The sequence below is a fragment of the Rhopilema esculentum genome, chromosome 11, assembly GCF_057945365.1.
Source record: "Rhopilema esculentum isolate cy_ngs chromosome 11, ASM5794536v1, whole genome shotgun sequence".
Taxonomy (NCBI): domain Eukaryota; kingdom Metazoa; phylum Cnidaria; class Scyphozoa; order Rhizostomeae; family Rhizostomatidae; genus Rhopilema; species Rhopilema esculentum.
The window spans coordinates 2,865,477-2,888,500 of record NC_142825.1 but is presented as its reverse complement, the minus strand read 5'-3'; the positions used below and the strand labels follow the sequence as shown (position 1 = coordinate 2,888,500).

General features: G+C 35.6%; 1 protein-coding gene across 1 annotated transcript; it reads left to right on the top strand.

Annotated features, from left to right (window-relative positions):
* Positions 1-93: 93 nt before the first annotated feature.
* On the top strand, positions 94-17,436 carry LOC135694182 (solute carrier family 53 member 1). The gene is made up of 15 exons (XM_065212878.2): positions 94-451; positions 1,348-1,399; positions 2,312-2,413; positions 2,564-2,820; positions 3,654-3,701; positions 4,455-4,556; positions 4,668-4,748; positions 6,187-6,265; positions 6,834-7,021; positions 8,007-8,186; positions 8,703-8,844; positions 9,925-10,119; positions 10,984-11,153; positions 14,089-14,222; positions 15,872-17,436. Exons 1-15 carry the CDS (start codon positions 383-385, stop codon positions 16,119-16,121), a joined length of 2,049 nt encoding a protein of 682 aa, XP_065068950.2. The 5' UTR covers positions 94-382; the 3' UTR covers positions 16,122-17,436.
* Positions 17,437-23,024: the final 5,588 nt, after the last annotated feature.

The following is a 23,024-nucleotide window of genomic DNA, read 5'->3' as shown; positions in this document are numbered from 1 at the left end:
AATTACCCAAAGCTTTCTGATTTCTGATGACATCATTCTGATGACATCATTCATCGTATTGATTTTCATCTGCTGAGTCAGTCTCGTTATCAATTGGAGGTCTGATCACAAGGACAAAATATTGAATTTGACGTAACAAACACAAAGAAGCAAATGATAGGAAAAGTAGGAAACAATTAGTTATTTATTGTTTGCAGGTTAAATAAAGATTAGCCACTCTTTTCATATAGCTATAACTCGTTATTTGGCGCCAAATTTTAAGACTTGAAGCAAGCCGTGAATTGAGAGACATGGCGAAGGATGAATAACCAAAGAAGGTCATGTTTTTATCAAGCACCAAGATCAGGTTAAAGTGACGATTGGTGAGAGATATTAATTGAAGATGAAATTCACGGAGCATCTAGGGGCCCATCTAACCCCTGAATGGCGGAGTCAGTACATTCAGTATGAGGTATTCCATATTAGACCAGCATGTTCTTACGATCTTTAATGGTTATTTCGCAATTGTCAATCGGGACATTTCGTGTTCAATTATTTTTTAATAAACATCAAATGATATTAATTGACAATTAAGTTACAGCATTTGTTGTAATTGAGTATGTTTAAACCTGTTCTGATAATGTGTATCAGAGGAATAAATTTTTTAGGAAAACTAATTTTTCAAAATCGTCTTGATTTCTACATGTTGATTTGTTGATATTTATTACTACTTAAGCTTCAAAGGTAGTTTTCAGGACAATGAGCAGCATGAAACTGACAAGTATTGAAATTGAAAAGTGTAAAGTTATTGTAGCAAAATCACCACAAATTTGATAATTTGGTACGTAACATAAGAAATAGGAATAAAATAAGAAATAAAATAGCTTCTCTTTTGCATATGTATCTGTTCTACTAAAATGTTGCCGCACTTATGCTTCCTGGGGTATTGTTCTGTAAATATTTAAATGTCATTTAAGTTGCTTTGTTTTTGCTTGACTTTGAGATTGGTTCTACATCTCTCATTATTATTACTAGCTCAGCATTTCTCATGTAATTCTTGCTGACGTATGAGGCACTTTATTTTGCCCAAGATATTACTTTGTTTGTTGTGTATTTGTTTTGTAATCAGTGTAACAAAACAAAGCAGTAGTGTACCATCCTCCTCCTTTAATAAAACAGTTTCTTCAAAACTTAATGTGTTGTGCATTGCTGGTGCCAGTGTCAAAGCTTCATTTTCCAGACTAGGAGTGTCATTAAGAGTAAAATATATTAACAAAGACTGAGAAAAGAAAAAAAATAGGTTCTATTTCACCAAAAGATAGCAGACACTGGCTACATTTTTGTGAGTATCATTTTCTTTTATAACAGGAATTGAAAAAAATACTGTATGATGCAGATGAACATGCACCTCCTAAGGATGGTAAGTGCTCTTTAGCTATTTCAATATATTGAGGGTTTCCTGGCTGACGTGAGAGGTTTCTGGACCTGTTTTATGTATCAAATGTTTCCTGGAAGGGGCTTACACTTGACAGGTCTTTTATAAACAAGATTGTTTTAATGAAAATAACTCTACTTTAAACATCATGATATGTAATGATTTTAGCTTCTGTTAAAAATATTTTTGCAGTTTTCATAGTCTGGTTTTAAAATATATTATGCCTCTTCATTTAGATCTTTTTGTCTTGATATAAGCAACTAAATGTAGCAGTAGCTTTGAAGTTTATTGTATGGATGGCTGCAGGAGACCTAGAAGTCCTCAATAGCAAGAAAGTTCTAAATTACAAACCCTTTGTCTGCTAAAGAAAGTCAATGGCTGTATCTTGACACCTACCCGCAGCAGCCTAATTTATGGGTATTAGTTTAAACTTGGTTACAGAAAACAAAAGCCGTTAGATTTTGCTGCACTCTAACTCTTGAAATATTTAGCAATTGACAGAGACTGAAAACTTTTTCCTTGTGATTACTTTTTGTTTCTCTCCTTTTTATTGCTGATTTTCAGTTGAATATAGGTATTTACTATCATGAAGAATCACATGTCGCTTTCTTTAAATACCAAAATAAGACAAGTAGGCAGTAGTTTTACAAATACAGCTTATCAAGCAGATTTTTCAATTACAATTTTAAAGTTTTTTATTAGCATCATCCATCTAATTAGCAGATGTATTAGCATCAATGTATTCACATCGATGGACGATGTATTAGCCATCTAGTTAGCAGAGTATTTGGTTGAAATAACCTCATACATATTTGCTGTTTGTTGTTTTGTTGAAATTGATTTCTTCTGCTTTATAACATGTATGCTGTTTATGATCATTGTACCCTTGTTTCAAAGGTATCAATGAAGAAATACTGAGAAGACATTATGCAAAATACGAGGAAGGATTTTTTGTGTTCTGTGATAAAGAGCTTTCAAAAGTCAGCACATTCTTTGCTGGTATGGTTTCTTTAAATAATTTTTTGCTATAGCAATGCAGAACATTAAATAACAGTTAATAACTACTAAAAATAATAATTTATATCCAAATAATATCACGTTGGAAACCTTTATTTTGCTTTATTTTCCAATTGTTTTTATTTTTTGAAGAGAAACTTGCTGAAGCAACAAGAAGATTTCATGATTTGGAAACTGAAATTGGCACAACAAGTCAGGTGAAGGATTCTACAGAACAAGATATTGAAAGAGGAGCAAATGTAAACACAAATGTTGGTGAAGATGGGACAACTTTGATAACAAAAATAAAATCTAAGAAGCAAAAATCAAGGGGAGCAAAAAAGTTGAAGGAACTGAAATTTGCTGTCAGTGAATTTTACCTTAGCCTCATACTTATCCAGAATTTTCAAGTGAGTTCAATGAAGCAACTATTTTCTTTGCTAAATGATCAATCAGTATTTCAAAGTATTGTGTAGTTGTTTGTATCCTTCTGAGAGAAATTTTAAATAATTGTGATAAAAAACATTAATAAATTTTCCTTTGATCTTCCTGGTAATCTTTTCTCAGTTATTAAGTTTCTTAGTTTCCTAAGATTTTGGGTTCAGATTTGCACAAATTTTTTTCAAAGGTTGTAAGCATATTTTCTTTTGTTCCTGGGTCACATAACTGTAAACAAAAATTTTGTGCAGGACAGTCTCCCTGTAAGAAGGAATTTGTTTACCAATGATGTTCTCGGCAGTGCTGCCAAGTCTGAATCATTCTGAAACCATCACTTTCAGCAATGTTTACTGTTTGTTGACCTGAGCTTTCAAAGACAGATTTCTCTATGCTGTCCCTTTGGCCAAACAGCCCATTAGTTCACTTTTTTCAAACCAGCTGCAGTAAAAATGGCTTCTTTTTTGTGGACTGATCAATGAAATAATGTTGAAATATACTTTTAAAATCAATCTGTAAGGCTTCTGCAATTACAAAATGATTTGCTAATAACAAAAAAGGTTAAAATATCCCCGATGCACTGCGATTATGAGGCCTGCCAAATCCCATTTCAGTTGCTGTGGTGGATTCATGCCATCTACAAGCATCAACACAGCAACATTATCCCTTGACCTTACATGTACCAAGCCCCTTTAAGGTACATTAGCTATCAAGTGAGAGGTTCAGTTACTGTTGTATTTGACGTTTAAAGCCTTCATTTAATATTTTTCTATTATGAAATAGGGTATGATGTCTCTCTTGTTTCTAGGAACTCAATTTCACTGGTTTTAGAAAGATACTCAAGAAGCATGACAAGGTTGATTTCGCATTTTTAATTATCAAGTTTGTTCCTTTTCACAATTTTATGTTTGACTTAGCAACTCGAATGTGCTTGAAGATAACTCTGGAAAAAAATATTTTTTGTTACTAATATCTCTGTGACAATAACTTCAAATTTTGCCAATCATTTATATGGCAAATGAAATTTTTGCACAACCCTGTTTTTTGCATGAATTTCTTTTGTAACAATTACTTTAAAAACTCAATGTTAGGATAGATTTTGATAATCTAGAGTTCTTTTATTAAAGGATCATGCTTTCAATTTTTTATCTTATACCTCTTTGTTGCAAAAATAACTGTAGTTGTTTAAAAAAAAGCAAAAATTTGAGTAAACTTAAGCTTTTTGTCTGACACACTTCAGAGTTTAAAATGTCATAACATAGATCGAAAACTCTACGTTAGAAATTATATATACACAGTTGTGGATCGAAATAGGCCAATCAGAAACACGAGCACATGACTGTTGAGGTTGACCAATCAGTGCCGCTTGCCTATTGAGAACGTTACCAATGGAGTCGTAAGGTGAAAACGAACTCCTTTTGTCTACACAATAGCGGTTTTTTCATGCTCATCTAGATAGATTACAAAACTGCTAGATGGAACTCAAAGCCATTTTCAAGTTTTGTACCACCAAAAGATTGTATGACGTTGTTTTCTAATAAATTATGGCATGAAATGTTGAATGAATCAAATTAATTGAGATTTTTTGCCATTTTCTTTTGTTTGTCAGATGTTTCAAACAGAAAGTGGGGTGCAATACAGAAAAGAGAAAGTCGAGACTGCCCCATTCTTCACAAATAAGCTTGTTGCAGAGCTGATCTTGGAAACAGAGGTACCTCATTTCTCTTTTATATAAACCTGAAACATAAGATGTAAGGCCTAATTTTAACAAAGATATTATCAGTTTTATCTGATATGATTTATGCTGGCTGATTTTTTCCAGGGTATTTTCATAAATGAACTGGAAGGGGGTGATAGAGGTAAAGCTATGAAGAGGCTGAGGGTGCCACCCCTTGGAGAAAAGGTGAGCCATTCTGCTTTGATCTTTGAGAAAATTTGATTTCAATTGGCCATCCTTAAAGTTAGTTGCTACTGACATGACTAAAATCATGCACCAAGGTGAAAGAGAATTTGCAGAGATATTGATAAGAAAATTTTTCAGATTTTGAACAAAAGAACAATATTATTGTATGCTTTGTTGCAACTAGGCTATGCCTGTAAATTTTAGCTTTTTCTGACAGTCTTGATATTTTCCATCCATATTAGATTTGAGGGGGGAAGGGGCTGTTACCCCCCTTCCTCTCACACTGTTTTTTATTCATAGTCAGCTGTTAATTTATGCAAATCTTTATCTTTCACAATAATTCCTCTTTCACACCACTCTCTCTGTGCATGAATTCAATGTCAGATGTTTTTTAAATTAGTTTTTTTGTTATCATTCTTTGATGGAAATTGTGTTCGTTTCTCTAAGCATGTTATTTGTTGATGTATATACTATATAATGTTTATTTACATCTTAAAGATGAATTTTAAGTATGTTATGTATATATTTACCAATCTTAAATTGAACATGTTTACAAATACAGTACTTTTGCCTTATGGTTGCATTATGAAACTCAGAGTTGCAACTTAGAACAGTCCTTTTCTACAAACAATAAGCATATATTTACAAACATGTTATTTCTTTGCAAGATACTTCTCAACTGATATTAATTTTAGATGTTATCTTTTGAAATGTTATTAGTTTGTCGTGAGTATCTTATGAAAATTGTTGTTAAGTGGTCCGCTATCAAGTTTTTGATGTCATATATGCAGAGCTGTACACATTTTGTTTTATAGAACAGGACGGTTCTGATTTGCTACACCGAGTTCCACTCTTAATGCAATCCACAGGACCTTTGACCCACATCCCATTAATTTAAGCTGATTGAATAGAACGTCATCCCCTCTTTTCACCAATGACTCATCAATGATTGAGGACGGTTTTGATAAGATTATGCACCGTTCGTTACTTTTAAAAAGAGAAGAGCCACTTATAAAGTAACTCCATTAGAAACCTTTGCACTAATATTTCCGTAAGTTGATGAAATTTTCCCTTAAACATCTTTCTGATAAATACCAATAAGACTGCTAGATAGTCCGCCTGTCCTGCGGCAATAAAATGCCGAAGAAGAGTAATCAGTTTTTGTCCTTGCTGTCTTTGGCCTTTCGGTACTGACACTGCCAATCAACTTAGGGACAATAACAGTGGAATCCTTCGTTGCCTAAACAATTGACCAATCTTTACGCCATCCACCATTTAACGCGCCCTTGCGAAAATCAAGAATTGTATATAAACACTTAACAAAGGATTTTCTGCAACGCTGATGTATGAATTCTTCTTTTTTAACCGACACTACAAGATATCTGTCGCATTTAACTAAGAAATCTGTAGTAAAGTCTTTCCTCGATCTTTTTTTTAGCAAACAAATTACTCGGCCTTCTTTTGGGGTCTATTTTCTGGAATCTTTTTTGTTCTTCTTGTTGTGGTAATAATAACTGGTGAGTTTACTCAGATTTTTCCTTTAAATAAAAAGCTAGAAGGTCTGTCTCTCGTTGTGTACATTAGGAGTAAACCTGCTGAGCCTAGATCGATTTATATATATATCTATTTTTCTAGTTTAATTCATTTCCTAGATTTGCAAAACATATCTTTATCGTTAGTTTCCAAGATTGGCAGACAATATTGACCGGGATCCCTCTAATCTGATGATTATGGTAATTGAAATAGACAAATATGAATTGAATTCAGGCATGTAATGTTCTGATAGAATCCATGTGGGTCAACGTTTGTAAGCAAGTTTTTTATGTCCTTAAACTTCCACATGGAGTTAATTCTTATTTTATGCGTAGCTAATTCTTTATTGTACATTGGTGTTGTTTTTCGTAACTAACCAACTTTGTAAAAGGCGTGCCAAAAAAATTCTTACAGAATTTAAAAATATCTTTCAGACAATTGTATGTAATGCTCGCCTCTTGCGTCATCTCTCTGTTTTAAAAAGATAGTTTTGTCTTTCTTTTGACCTTGAGCATTACTTTAACCTAATAAACATTTTGTCATTTTCCCTAGCATACTACAAACGACCAAAGAAAAATTGGCAGCCTGCATTGAGAATGTACCGTGGCTGGTTCTTAATCGTTACCATGATAGGCCTACTTGGAATAAACATTTATGGCTGGAGCAAGGCTGGCGTTAATCACATACTGATATTTGAGCTGAACCCAAGAGATCATCTTACGTTTATAGATTTACTCAAGGTATGTTCATTTCGTTGATATTCACTCATGTTCAACCAAGCTAAGTTTAAGGAGACTCGCTTCCACTCTATTCTGTCCTCCTTTGGGGTTTTTAATGACTCTGCGTTGCAGCTCGTTCTCCTTGCGATTAGTAAATTTAAGTTTTGCCCACTGTCTTCCCCACTGTCTTCTCTCATAAGAAAACTTGCTAAATCAGTCTATCTGTGCTCCGCAAACCATGTCTTGCGAAGTTGATACTTTCACTTCTAATTATACATATCAATAATTTTTGGGACAATGTAAGGTACATAGAGGTTTTGTTTAGCCTTTTAGAATAAGGCTTTAACCGTCCGCAATAGAACGCCAAAAGGAAAATTTAACGAAATTGCTTTTTTGCTTTAGATTGTCTTGAAATGATCAAATCGATGCCATTTTTGCATCAGATATTTTCGCCAGAATCACCAGTGTCTACCTTCCTGTAAACATTTTTTGAATCCTTGTCACATAGTTATCAGTATCAGTAACTTATCAGTAAATAGAAAAAGTCTTGTAAAAATATTGCAAAAATTTAATTAATTGGTTCTGTCTCCGTAATTGAGTCCAATGAGAAAAGATCCTCGCACAATGTACCAAGTGGTCCGTAGCTCGGTGCCTTTGAAGACTTCCATGCTCGTAAATCCATTCGGTTGTTCTGAGGTCTTGCAACGTTAATGTTGTTCTTGAAATGTGAACAGTCAATAGACTAAATTTTAATGTTGATGTTCTGATTTTATATTTAATGACTTTTTTTCGAATACCATGGTTTATAGTTGTTTCATGCCTTGTAAATGTGATGGTTTTAGGCCCTTCCTTTTCGAAACTCTGGATGCAAATAATAAGGGCGGGTGACTCTCGAAGTGTCTGATATTTCAATACCCCTTCATCTCCTCCCCAAAAGTCCATCAGACTATATACATGAACCAATAGGATAGAACTTGCTGAATTCGTATCGTTTATCTCTTTTCAGGTAGCGTCTTTGTTTGGCTCACTGCTCTGCCTTAGCGCGCTGGCCTTTCTCTTCAGCGCGGATTTTCACTTGCCGCAGTTCGCCCAACCGCTAGTCCTCACTGGCTTCATCATTTTGTTTCTGTTAAATCCAACCAAAACATTTCATTACACTGCACGATTTTGGTTCATCAAAGTGATGGTAATTAACTCTATACTTAAATATTAGCACTTTCTTTTTAATTAAATTACCTGTAATTTGAGTTTGCCGAACTTTAGTTTCAGTTATCATGAATGATAAATGAATCTCGTCGTTTTTCACTGTTTGTCATAAAATAAGATTTCAGTCACTTTTAAGGTTTTCAATATTTCTCAGTTTTTTCCTTGTGCGGTTAAGTATCACTTATGTGTTTTTCTAAAATAAGTATCACAGAAATATCTAAGAAGTTGCATAGAGTTTTGTACATTATTTTCACCGGACAAAGTTTTTTAATAAAGTAACTCAGAAAGAAAGTTTGCATGTGTTATTTTTTGATATAATGTTCTTAAATTATGTATGAGCAATATATTAGACTTTAGAAATCAGGCTAATGCAGCTTTATCTTAAAAACAGTTCAAGGAAATTTTCATTTGCTGTTCCTGAATTGGTATAAACAACCAAACTGGTTGTGAAATTGAGCAAAATCCAAAAACACTTTAACTAAATTTTTTATTGCAGATACGAATAATTGGCGCGCCATTATTTCAAGTTCGATTCGCCGATTTCTGGCTGGCTGATCAGCTGAACAGTATGGTTGTGCCTCTGCTTGATTTCCAATACATGATCTGCTTCTATGCCTACGACTGGCACCGTCCAGACGGTAAACTTCATTGCACTTTAGTGGTATCTTTGAATTGAAGTTTGATTGAAATAGCATCGATTGATCAATACATTAATAACAAGTAAAATGTTATCTCGAAAACTCCAGAACATAAAAGGACCCTTTTTATTCCTGGCGCTAGTTCCACTATTTTAAATGTTTTTACTTTGTTATTCTAATCTGTATATTTGTATATCTGTATTTTTTAATTTTAGCGTTTATCGTTTTCTTTGTACAGGGCAGCTTGGAAAGCAATTTATGTATGTAGTTGATAGCTTTACCCTGTGTAAATAGTTAAAAATAAAATGAAATTAAAAAATTTAAGGCCCTTGTGCAACCCCAGGGCATTCTCGCAACCAGCATGCTTTTTTGCGACTTTGTTTTCAAAACCGGCCTAATATCTTCCTGCCTGAAAATACAGAAAACAGCCCATTTCATCTGGTGTAAAATGATAGCTACCGCAAAGCATGACGGTTTGTCAATAGCCTGTTGAGTTGAGTCCAGTATAAGATCCACGTGTGTGCGGGCCAAAATAGCGAATCCGGATAGAATGATTCGATTAACCTCGTGTCATACATGTCGAGGAGTTCTTTAAATGTATAAGCGAATCACAGATCGCCGAGGATCAGGAAACGCACTCTGGTAATATTGCATCCAGCAAAGCATGCTACCTATCCAGATTCCCTATGCCCGCCAATATGCGAAAAAGCACTACCCGCTTGCTGCTAAGTAGACAAAAGGGGAGTGTGCAAACAAATTTGAGTCTGGAACGAAACCTGCGGCTTTCAGCTTTACAGTAAACCGCCTCATTCCATTATTATGCGATTACAAATATTATCCTTAAATTTTCAACACCAATGAGACAAAGTGTCGTGCGGGAATCATTGCTAAGACTATTTCTGGACAAAACTATAAAATTGTTATCTTGTATCGTTATCTAAAATCTCTATCTTTTTTATAAAGTTGCATTCAGCAAAAGGTATTTTCTGTAAAACATGCTGACCTAGCAAACCCGCATCATTAGTAAAGCCCTTGCAGTACAATGACTTGTGCCACTAATGACATCTGTTTCCTCCTCAGCGGAGTGGCAATGCACAAATCCACAGAATGTTGTGCGCCCACTTGTTGCCATCTTGCCGGCATGGTGGCGCTTGGCACAGTGCCTCCGCAGGTACAAGGATACTAGAGATGCTTGGCCACATCTTGTCAATGCTGGGAAATATTCAACATCAATTTTTGTTACAATCTTTTCTACTATAGCTGCTATTCACAAAGGTTTGTAAATTTCTTGATTTAATTTAAAAATTGATTTCCGATAAACAAATCATTCTAATTTAGGACACTTTCAAACAGCGGAAAACTAATTTGCCCAAAAGTTTTTTCCTCTTATAAACGAAATGCTTTATTTGAGAAAGATTAATATTTTTACGTTTTTTCAATCCCAATTGAACCAGCTTATTTCCGCAAGATGGCCTGAAATTTGTGTGTTTGATCATGTTTTGATCAAGTTCCTACAAGATGGCCTGAAATTTGAGTGTTTGATCATGATTTGATCAGGTCTCTTCCAATTCTTCAACAGGACCCTAACCGCGAAAGTACCCCCTCCTTCCACTCAAGCTTATTACCTCCAAATTCTGATTATTTATCCAAACCTGTTTGCAGTTCGCCATATACCCATTCAATGCACAAGTATAAAATAATTTTTGTCATTTAGTGCTGAGTGTACAAAACAACAGATTCAATATTGTTTTTGCCATAGTTTGTTAAAACTCTATAAATCTTGTTGTTGTAGTTGTTTTGCCAGCATGTAGCAAAAATGCTGCATTTTTGGAAGGGGGAGCCAGGTTGGGGGACAACCCCTACTCAGGGTATGGGAGCAGGGGAAGGGAAATGTATAGTTTCTTGGTATAAAGCAGTGCTAATTATTTTAGTATTCAGCTGTATTCAAAAAGTTTCAGCCTCTTCTGGATGTGGTAATCCCCATGCTTTTGTGCCTTTATTCCATGTATTTTTATAATGGAATTATGGCCTAACTCCTTACATGGTGTTATGGCTTAATTCTTTTAAGAGCACTGAAAAACATTTTTTCTCAAAGTCTTTTGAAAGTCTAGCACTCATTCTGTCTTTTCTCTTTTTCAGCAAAAACGGGTGAAAACCAATCGGGTGCGTTGTTCTATGTGTGGATTGGGTCGCTGATATTCAGTACATTTTACACGTTGTTTTGGGACATTCGAATGGACTGGGGGTTGCTTGACAAGAATGCCGGTGACAATTTCTTATTGCGTGAACAAATAGTTTACGATAGCAAGGTTCGTCACACTTCGGTTTCTGTTCATGACTTAATGAACAGGACCAAAATAACAGTGATTCGTTAGCAAACTTGAAATTTTTCATTTGCAATATCTTATCCAGTTTTTGACATATATTTAACTCATATTTCTTTTTTGAGGTGTTTTAAGGTATTCTTGTAGGTTTTTGGTCAAAAGTAAATTGCTCAATAATTATTTTTAATGACGTCACAAATTTTTGCCTTCTTTTGGCAAAATGGTTGTCTCTAGCCTCTCTGCCGTGATTATAAAATCCTGAACGAGAACAGTAAGAGCAACAATGAGAAAACATCGACATTTGAGAAACAACTACGTCTGTCTATACAGAATTTCATTACTCATTCTTATCAAAGTGGTATATGTAAATATATTAAAAGTAATGGTTTTTGGATGCTGCCTGCACGATGAATTATTATTTTATGTACATTGAATCATGATTTTGGGACCCTACATGTATGGCATTCGGTTGGTATGCTCTTAGTTTAACACGATTAGGTCGTGGATGCCTGAAGGCCATGGGATTATTTCAATGGCATTTTTAATCTTCGATTCAATGACGGAGTTGGCACCTCATTGTGCAATACTATTGTTGCCGATTCACTGCTTTAAATGCAGTCAGTTGAAACGATGTGTAGGTTTCAATTGTGATCGCAGATTATTCCCCCAATAGAGTACCGAAGTGATGACGTCATAAAAATCTATTTTTAGAATTTCTGAATTTTTATTCCCGGAACCTGAAAGAGCATCGCGAAATACCCCTAAATTTGCAAATTCAATCTAAAGCATAACGAATTGGCTGAGATATGGCCACTTGAGCACAGGCTCTTGCCTCAAACCTCTGTAATTTGGTCTTGGTTGATAACCAGCCCAAATTAACAGTAATCCGTTAGCAAACTTTAAACCTTCCATTGACCATATCTCTAACTGATTTTGCATATTATGAGGTATTTATGCTGCTCTTTTAGATAATGTGGTCAAATTTAAGAAATTCAAAAAAAGTTTTTTTAGACGTCACACTTCGGTACTCTATTTACGAGCTCAGAAGCCTCTTTTCAAGCGTATCTGAACATTAAAGATACTGTGCATCCACATTATATTTCGAGAGAAAACACTTTAACTGCAGGTTTTATTGTCTTGTACCATCCGCGTAATTGCAACCGAGTAGCTGTATTCACTTTCATTGGATCTCCTTGAGCTAATCCAACCCGTTACATTCATCATTTCTGATTCTGTAAGGCATCCATATCACCTGATGAACCAGAAACGACAGCCCTTTGGTATAATCTCGTGGTACATTTCCGTTTGATCAACCAGTGGTTAGCTATGTTCAGCAACACCTTGATGTCTTAAGGTCCGCTGTTAATCGATAAGCTTCGAGACGATGGCCTTTTGTTTTTTGTTCTGCTTTGTAGGAGAATTTTACCCCATTGTCTGCAGTTTGAAAAAATTTTTGTGACTTCCAAGCTACTCTTCTTGCAAGGGGTATAGCATCCATGTTTATATGGGTGTCTGGTGGCACAATGGGATTTTGACCTAGCTGAATCCCACCTGATACTGGCATAGCACGGCACCTGCGGGTTAAAATTGTCACCAACCTCAAAATGCCTGAATATTTTGTTTATCCTGAAAGTCAATCCTCGTTAAGACAAGCGGAAAATTTACGTGATCTTCATTTTGACAAGAATTTCTTGTTTATTTAACACTTAAAAAAAGATTCTTTGTAAGTCTATCTGGGTTACAAAGTTTAGCAATCTTGACACTTTAGGCCGTAAAATGGGCTACTTTTTCCACTGATACAATTTCAAACATGGTATAATTTGTATTTGGATTGACTTTCGTAGTATCTGTGGATGGTATTTTTAAGAGAGTTTGAAAAAAGTGATATTTTTTGCCAATATTGTTGTTACATTCGTTGCTTTTCTTATAAGTCGTAAACAAATCCCCATCATTTTTCTTTTAACTTTCGCAAGCGGTTCTTTTGTAAAGCTCAGGCTAGATTTCTGTTTCCTTCTCGAGGTAATCGGGTATTTTGGTTTAACGATGTGTTGAATGGTTTTGTCTGGTTCAAAATACTCTTCCAACGATTGGCCTTCAAACTTTTGTGATGCGGTAATTTTTTGTTATAATCCGAGTCACGAAGGTCTATAGAGAAGTACGTCCTTCAAAAGTTAAGTCTATAGATAAATACGTCCTTGAATAGTTAAGTTTATACAGAAGCAATTTCTAGCTTGTTCGCTTTAAGGAGGTGTTCAAACCCCATTTGCCAACAAAGTGTGTGAAATAACCTTCATTTGCCAACAAGTTTGAATATTCACCGAAAAAGCACCCACACATGGCTAGGTATCCTAATTTTTGAGATAAAACGTTGTTCAAAATTGCATTTTACAGTTGCTCAACCTGACTTGTTCTTAATTTGTTCTTAACTTTTGCCCAATTTGAAGCTCCCGTTCTTATAGAATTCTTATAAAAAGGAGTGTACGCCATTGCACAGCATGAGTGATATAAACTTGTTGACTCTTCCTGAATGTCGCTCTGCATTGATATGTAGTTCTTCTTTTTTATATGTTTTGGCGAGCAATGTTATATAGCCAAGGAATAGAATAGGCCCTAATCATGAAGACGGAGGAACACCACTCATCCATCAAAGATGCCAGTACATTCAACTCATTTAGGACTATCTTTCTGTTTTTAATTGCATTAATCGTTCTGGTTTTTTTTCGAATTTTCATGCAGAAAAATGTTTCATAACCTGCATTGTTTCAAACGGTACTTCGACTCCGTTGATAAACACTAGCTTTCTGTTGGAAGCTCTAATTTGGCTAGCTTTGTAAGTAATTGTATAAATAGATGAATAGTCTTTTTGTATCAATACCTTTCATTATTTGCAAGAAAATCTAATGCTCATTCCTTTTTTTAGATATTCTATTACCTCGCGGCCTTTGCGGACATGATTTTTCGCTTCATGTGGACCCTCACGGTCTCCGTTGGCGAAGCGGGATTCATCACAAGCGAACTTTTCGTCCTTTTTATCGCAACTTGTGAGGTGTTCAGGTACGTTCAAATGCTCACAATATGTTATTGCCTATCTTGGCTCCAGGAACGTTTGATGCCGCTTTTCTCTGCTTTAAGTTATATTTGCACTTTACTGGTTTCTATTCTCCCAATGCGGTTTCATGTACGGTCAAGGCGGTTACTGGTTTCAACTTTTGAACAACTTTTAATAAAGAATAAAACAATAACTTCTCATAAGAAAAATTTACAATATCTTGCGATAGAAATTTACAAAACATTTAACGGATTGAATCCACCTTTTATGGATGAAATATTTTATTATATTACGTATTACTTATTATTACTTAAGAAACTTCCAATTCAAAACAGCGGAGCCACATTACAAAATATATGGATTTAATACCGTATCATACAGATGTAGCCAAATACGGAACTCAGTTCCAAATGAGATAAAGTGTTCTCCTACTTTATCAATATTCAAGAAAAAATCTCAGAATTTACATCATTTAATTCGTACATGTAATCTTTGCAAGGAATACATTAGCAACATCGGTTATATTTGATTTATATTATATTTAGCGTTGGTAATTTAAATTAGTTGATTTTAATTAGCTTGTATGCATAGCTAGAAATTGTACCAACTTTAAATAAAGAAAGAAAAAAAAATGTAGGCATTCGGCCAGGTCTACATTTTTGTGGTACCTTGTCGATTGTACGTCCATCTTCTTCACAACACCATTCGAATTTGGCACCGCCAAGAGCAGTTGGACTGGCTGCTGTATCGACAGGAAAAAACAAAAATCCATCTTCTTCTGATATTTTGATCTCACATGTCCATTATCAAGAATAGTATTATCTTAATAGGACTGGATAGTAGGGCTCGAATATTCCGCAAGTAGGGTTCATTATTCCAATCAGCAATCAAGCGAACATTGGATTCGAATCCTCTTTCATATATCTTTTAATCAAACAATGACTGTATCAGCTGCAAAAACTGATGTACAGCACTGCATACAAGACACTCAAACCATTGCGAAAAAGCACTTTTGATTGATTTAGAATTTCAGCGATTGAAGCAGACAATTTTTCATTTTTTACGTATACTTGCCCGCCCATATTTGGCCATATTTGCATCTGGTACTGTGATGTAATATATTTCTTTCTTATGCTTTTTTGTCCAGTTATTATTCTCTATAACCATGAATTCTGTTCTATAAAATGTGGCTTATGATGCAACATCTGTTATTATACTCTCGAGATCTGAATGTTAATTTGACGTGGTCGAATGAATTGTAGATTTTTGGCTTCCTTCAACATTCTTATTATTCAATGCCGTCGGAACGAAGTCTATATTGGGAGGGGGGGTCTGCCCATTGTTTTCTTTTTCATTCAGTATACTGTTATAAAGGAAACATACTTTCCCAGCACCCTTTTTGTTTGAGTTTCTACACTTAAGTTGCCAAAAGTTTCATTGTCAGGTCTTACCAAATCAATTTTACGTCATTGTCAAGCATTATTCTACCTTAGTAACTAACGTGGAGAGCAAAGAATATTTTGAAGTCAACATGTCTTCGTACGGTTTATTTAGTTTTTTTCACAAAAAATGTTTTTCATGCTGAAGAGAAATTGATTAAAATTTGCTCAAAAATTTTGTAAATTATTTTAGAGTATTTTCTTCTTTTTTGCAGACGTTTCGTGTGGAACTTTTTCCGACTAGAAAACGAACACTTGAACAACTGTGGTCATTTCCGTGCTGTGAGAGACATTTCAGTAAAGCCTGTCGAAACAGATATAAAAGACGAACTGACAATTGAGCAGTGGATGGACCATGAGCACGGGCCGTTACCCAAACGCCTTCTGGTCAATCTTTTATTGAATGACGCAAAGCAGCCTAGTGAAGGCGAGGCCTGCTCATCGAATATGCAAGAGGAGCGCTAGTTGCTACAATCAAACCCTGAGAGTCAAGTCGCGGGAGTCTGGCCGCGGGAGTCAAGCCGCGGGAGTCAAGCCGCGGGAGTCAAGCCGCGGAAGTCAAGCCGCGGGAGTCAAGCCGTGGGAGTCATGCGCGATTTCAAATCTAGTTATTTTGATTATGTATTTATACCCCAATTATTATAGAAATGAACAGGCTCAAGACATCTAATGGATGACCAACCCCCGTCATTTCAATCAAGAGTGCATGTGCTCTGAATGCTATCACTGTTGCGCATGCTCTATCGCTTGCAAAGCAATTGACAAAAAGAAAAACTGGGGCTGTTTTGTTAGGCCTGGTGGATACGCGAATGTCTTTGAATTTTTCTGTTGTCAGGCAATGTGCCTTAGATTGGTATAATTTAAGCAAGAAGAATGCTTAAATTGATTCCACGTGTTACATTCTACACTACTGGATAAAACTCATTTTTCCTCCTCAACTCCCAACGCATCATCATCCAGCGTCCCTATGAACCCCCCTCCCCCTTGTTGTTTTGTTTTGTGCGCAAAATTAAGAAGTCGCATTTTATATTATGCAGTTATTCTGGTAACGATATTGTGTCGATCAATATTATGATTTTGCAGTATTTTTATTATCTAATAGCTCATCAAAATCTTTTTACAACAAACTGCAACTATTTGTTTCAAAATTTCATATAATTTATCTAGACTTTGGTGTTATATTGTTGATAAATAGAGTTTATTGGAATTTTTGAAAAGGAATTTTCAATCTGTTGTTTTTATGAAGAAAGTACCTTGACTTGCGGCTCTACCCTCATGGGTTCTAGAGCCTCATGAATCTGGGGATTAAGTATTATAGACGGCTGCGGTAGCAAAACTAAGACCCCGTTTACACTGTGCCGGATAAAATTTATCCGCATAAAACTTGTTCGGATTGATTTGCGTTTACACTGTGCCGCACAAATTTTGTCCACTTTGCCCTCCCGTTTACACTGTGCCGGACAATTGCAGTCACATGACCTAAATCATGCAGAGAACGCCCAAAATGAAGTCTTTTCTGGGCAACAAAATAATAACAATCATCTGATTCTCTTTTAGAACAAATCCAAAGATATTGTCAATACAAATTAGGCCTAGTTTGTTTTAATAGTTTTTTCTTGAAACAAAATGACACTGAACTAGCAACGAAACTAGGGAAAGCTGACGAAGATGCCAATTTTACGTGGACTGGCAAGATACTGCACTTTTAACAAGAGTATTAATCGACAACAAGGCCGCAAAGATGGCGAAAAGTCTTGATTGGGAGACGGTGAAAACAAAATTGGATGAAATAGCCAATCGCTTTCGAGCAAGATACGATGTGGATAAAATTTATCCGAAGCGTTTACACTGTACCACATAGCTATCCGAACTAATTCAATCCACTTTCCTAGGTGAACTAATTTTGTTCGGATAGCCGCTCTCAAATTCGTGCGGATAGCGTGGGTCTAGTGTAAACGCGACGCCTATCTGAACTAATTTTGATGCGGATAAAATTTATCCGGCACATTGTAAACGGGGTCTAAATAATGGAGACTCTGGTACCTAGGGTATTGCGGCTCAAGCCCGATAACAAGGAATGTCCGTAAACTATTAATAAAACTTTTAGTTTGGAAAACTACACTCTTTTTTTATAAGAACAATTTTATAAGAACACGAGCCTCAAAATTGGTCAAAAGTTAAGAACAATTAAGAACAAGCTGAGGCTGAGCTTCTGCAATATGCAATTTTGAAAAACGTTTTTTCTCAAAATCGAGAATTTTTTGCGATGTGTGGGTGCTTTTTCGTCGAATATTCAAACTTTTCGGCAAATGAAGGTTGCCTCGCTCACTTTGTTGGCAAATGAGGCCTGATCACCGCCCTAGAGCGAAAAAGCTAGCACTCGCATTGCTTACACCTTATTAGATTTTCGAAAAAAATTAAGAACAATCCAGCCTCAGATTTTCGAAAAAATTAAGAACAGTCAGCCTGAACTTGAATTTATTGGTTCTTATAAAAAAATAGTGTAGTGAGACGTTCTAGTCAGTTAGGACAGCAGCAATATTTTTATGTTCAGCCTTCAAATAACGGATAAAAACGAAATTACAGGTGAATCTGAAGAGGAAGTTAGAGTAGAGATGTTGACTATCTGGTAATCAACCACCTTAAACGGTTTAGCAATCTTTTGGTTTAGCAATCTTTTGGTTTAGCAATACTGAAGCTTTTTGCCTGACAATCTTCAGAGTATAAATCGTCAGAACATAGACCGAAAACTGTACGCTAGAAAATACACTTACCTTAAAAAAGTATTGGGAAAAACTTCGAAATTTCAAAGACATTTTATGCAACAAATTTGAAAAGACTTTTTAAAATCTTTCTCATTAAAAATGTACGGCAGCTATTTCCATTAAATTTTCAAAATACATAGTTGATATTTTATGTACGCCAAACAATTAAAAAAACATCGACCATAAAATTTCTTTAGGCCTCAAGAGGAAAACACAAAAGCTCCTTAAATTCAAAAACTGAGTTAAGAGAAGCGCTTAAAAATTGCTTTTCTACTAAAAAATCTATTATGCCATTCAACCCTTCTGCATAATTTGTTGTTATATTCAGGAAAATCTTAAGAATCCTTTGTTTTCAAGGATATACTTTATAAGTTGAAGCATTTTCTTAACTTTTTATTCCATTTTGGGGAAACGTAGGCCTAGATTATTTGGAGACTGCCAAAATCTGAAAAAGTTTCAATTGCAAAGCTGAATCTAACGCAACGCCATAATTCGTTTATCGAATTTGTCCCAATACTTTTTGCATGTAAGTGTATATATACCCAGTTGCGGATCGAATTAGGCCAGTCAGAAACGCGAGCACATGACTGTTGAGGTTGCCCAATCAGTGACTGACAATCATTTTCAACAAGCAAGAAATTAGTTTTCTCTAGCCAGATGCTTGTATCGTAGCAAAAAGAAAGGATGATGATAATTTAATCCTTCAATAGTCTGTTTAATTATCCCTATGTGCTTCAAATTTCGCCATTATTCTCCTCGTTTTATATGTAGTCAAGAACAAAACCAGGGTTGCCAACTGGCCTACTGGGACGGGAGGCAAAATTTGAGAAATCTTGCCTTTTCTAAGAATGTTTGGCTACGGAATTTTACCTTTGGCCTCCTACTCTATTTTGGCTATTTTTTGGCCTCCTAAAGGAATGTTCGAAAATGAGATTAAAACCCCATAAAATTATAAAATGGATAATCATGATATGTCCATGAACCAGACAGACACTTGAGGTGGCATTGATTCAATCCAAATGGATCAGATTGATTTAATCCAAATGGATTAGTGTCTGAATTTCTCATGTAATGACGTGAAGTCAGTGCTATAGCTTATTTTTTCGACATTTGATTGACCAACTAGTTGAGTATTTTCTTCCTCCGACGAATGGGGGGCCGAGTGGCCATGCCCCCCAGTTCCCTCGAAAACAATAGAGCTTTTTTCAAAATCTCCTGCTATGGCTGTTAAAGTTTTCCTTAGCTCCCCCTCCTCCCCCTTTTCAACCTATGTCGGAGCCCAAGGATAATTTATTTAAACAGAATTTGCAAACAATCTTTTGGTGGTACGAAACTTTTAACGTTTTCGAACTATGTTCTAACGTTTTATACTCTGAAGAGTGCTTGACTAGAAGCTTTAGTATGACTCAAATGTTTGTTTTTTTCAAACCCATTTTGAAATAGAATTAGCAATTTTTCAGCAATCAATAACACACATAATCGCAGAGATTGATCTACACATTTTTAAAAAGTTAAATGAAAAGTGAATAATCCTTTATTTTTCTCAAGTTTTTAATGATCTATGACGACAAAATGGCAATGTAGATATGACACTGCAAGGAAGTTTGGCTTACAGAGTCTAGTGACGGGAAGAGCAACGGATAAACAGCAAACTAAGCTTGTTTTTACTGCGCCTGCGCACTATGACGTCATTGTGTTATGGGCAAATTTGGCCTATTTTGACATGATTTGGCCTTTTTTCATTAACGGTTTGGCTACTTAGTACCCATATCACCTGGAAACCCTGAACAAAACTGCCACAAATAGCTGAATATAGTAAGAAGAAAATCTGGCTAGTCCATTTAGAGTTTTAAAGATTTGCTGTTCAAGAGAACGGCTCAATGTGCAAGCGTAACCCGTTTCTTATGTGGCAGGATCAATTCATAAAAACTTCTTTTATAAGAAAAATAATCAACACTAAATCTAGTAGCAACATGAAATAGACTGTTAAAAACAGGACGTTTCGTGCCATGTACTCGCTTACTTGGAGTACAACGCGCAAATAACATACTTCATTTGATGTTTTTTTATAAGAAGCAGATACCACTGTTGCGCAATGTTTTATTTCTTAAAAACTTGCTGCTCGTGTGTTCTTAATTTCTAATTTCAACCTTTTTCTGCATCAAGATAATTGCAGACAAGACAACTAAACAACAGTTTGCATGAAATTTTAATAGCTCGCCCGATTTGCAATTAATATCGGCTATGTTTGTTAAAATGAACTAAAATTTTCAAAAACACATTATTAAAACCTCTTATTTTCCATCTGAGGTTATTAAATTGAGCCTAAATGTTGTGATAACGCATATACAATGTGATTCAATGATTGTACTCTGATTAGACGGTAACAAATAATGCTATAAATTCCAATTTTCAAGGAACGGCATTGATCACTCACAAAATTAAAATGTATATTGCTTTATAATTATAAGAATTTATGCAAGCTGGATTTGAAACAAAAGATGTAGTAACCGAGTACTTCGACCAAAACGATGCGCTGGCCTCGCCCTGGTATATGTAAAACCAGATTTAATTCTAATAATCTTTTGATCCGCCTGAACTACCTTCTCTACCTACATGGCTTTATTTAGAAACCTTTGGGCGAAACCCGCAAATAAGGGTGTGGCTTGTCTTTCTGACAACTTTTGCATATGTAAGATTTCAGACTGGTTCTGAGCCGGTACTCGTCGTTGTGGTTCTCACAGTTCCTTGATACCAACCTTTTAAAGCTTTTTTTCCACGTTTGCGCAAATATCTCTAATTTGTCAGTTAGATGTAAAGAGCTTTTTTAAGTATTAAATTGTACTTTAGTTAATTCAATTGATGATGATGATGCTGATGATGCTGATGATGCTGCTGATGCTGATGATGATGATGATGATGATGGGGCGACTTGATATCGTTTCGGGGAAAGGGAGAGTCACCCTGTCTACCCTTAGGACGTGTGTCTCTGATGCAATGTTGACGTCTCCACAAACAGCATCCCGATTTGCAGTTAGTCTCGTTTTCATCCTTGATCAAACACAAGTTGCCCATACAAAGAAGAAGGCAAACCTATTTAGACCATGATGCAATCAAGACCAGACGGGCTGTCATGTCAAGAGTCGAACTGTTAATTTTGCCTTACAAGTGCCGCGCGAAGGCGTCGATTTTTAATTAGTGATTCAGGAAGAATGTGATTGACTGTCCTGGCTGCCAATGAACTGACCATCTGTCGAAAATAACGAATTTCTTTTGGGGCAAAATCTCCAATACGCTTCTTTTTTGTGAAAGACAAAATTCGATTTCGTCCAAAAATTAGGCATTGCATGTTTCGCTGACAGTTTTACCTTTTTGGATTAGATTAGCCAGATTTTTCAAGAATGCCCCGCAGCGATAGCTAATAACAGGAGGCTGTGGTGTATTCACAGTTGATAAGGGATAGCGTCCGCCTCCTCAGAGTTTACGCTGCGTTTTCCATTACAAAATTGTACGTGATTTGCCTTTCATTAATCTTTACTGCGAAGATATTCCTCATCATTTTTAAAATTTAATTTCTCTTCGGCCTAAATGATAAAAGGCATTTTAGCTGAATTCATATCGCGAAATTCAACTAAGCTAACAAACAATTAAAAATTCTGGCTAATTTTAAACCCTAATCCAGTCAAACATGATATTAATAAACTTTCAGCCATGAGTTGGAGATTTTTCTTCTCTGGACTTTCCAAAATGACCCTCTGTGAAATACCAAATATTTCTTGTTTACAGAACACAAAATCATCCACTTACAGCAAGATCAATTCTTTTAGTGTCTGCAATTTGTAATCCACTTAGCAGACCTCATCTACGTCATGAAAAAAGAAAAAGCCTAAAAATCCGAAGTAATCTAAACAAATGTTGGAAAAAGCATACATAATTTCTATACATTATGATAAGATGTTTCATTTTCTTAAATTTTTTATGACTTCGACACATACACTCCTTTTTTATAAGAACCAGAAAATTTAAGTTCGGGTTGACCGTTCTTAATTCTTTCGAAAATCTGAGGCTGGATTGTTTTTTATTTGTTCTTAATCTAATAGGGTGTAAGCAGTGGGAGTGCTAGTTTTTTTACTCTTGGAAGGTGTTTAGGCCTCATTTGCCAACAAAGTGAGTGAGGCAACCTTCATTTGCTAACAGGTTTTAATATTCACCGAAAAAGCACCCACACATCGCTAAAAACCCTCGATTTTGAGAAAAAACGTTGTTCAAAATTCCATTTTGCAGAAGCTCAGCCTCGGCTTATTCTTAGTTTGTTCTTAACTTTTGACCAATTTTGAGGCTCGTGTTCTTATAGCAAAGAGTGTAGTAATGACCGTGACAGAAAGCGACACAAAATCTTGAAGAACCATTAGAAAGGCCCTAGAAAAACGCCATTCTCAGAGAATGCCTTAAAAACACAGGGTCTTAGCTTTCCCTTATCAAGTTAATCACCCCCTCCCCAGATACTCTTATAATTTGTCTCCCTTCTCTTGCATAGAAATTCGTGTGAAAACCTGGCCGTGAAAACAGGCATGGAACCCCTATGAGTTCAGACTTTGATAAT

Bases quoted from the DNA above. Each gene is read 5' to 3' on its own strand.
- LOC135694182 (XM_065212878.2), top strand. From the start codon at position 383: ATGAAATTCACGGAGCATCTAGGGGCCCATCTAACCCCTGAATGGCGG. The intron at 6,266-6,833 runs GTGAGTTTACTC...CATTTTCCCTAG, and splicing joins TGTTGTGGTAATAATAACTG to CATACTACAAACGACCAAAG. The intron at 8,187-8,702 runs GTAATTAACTCT...TTTTTATTGCAG, and splicing joins TTTGGTTCATCAAAGTGATG to ATACGAATAATTGGCGCGCC.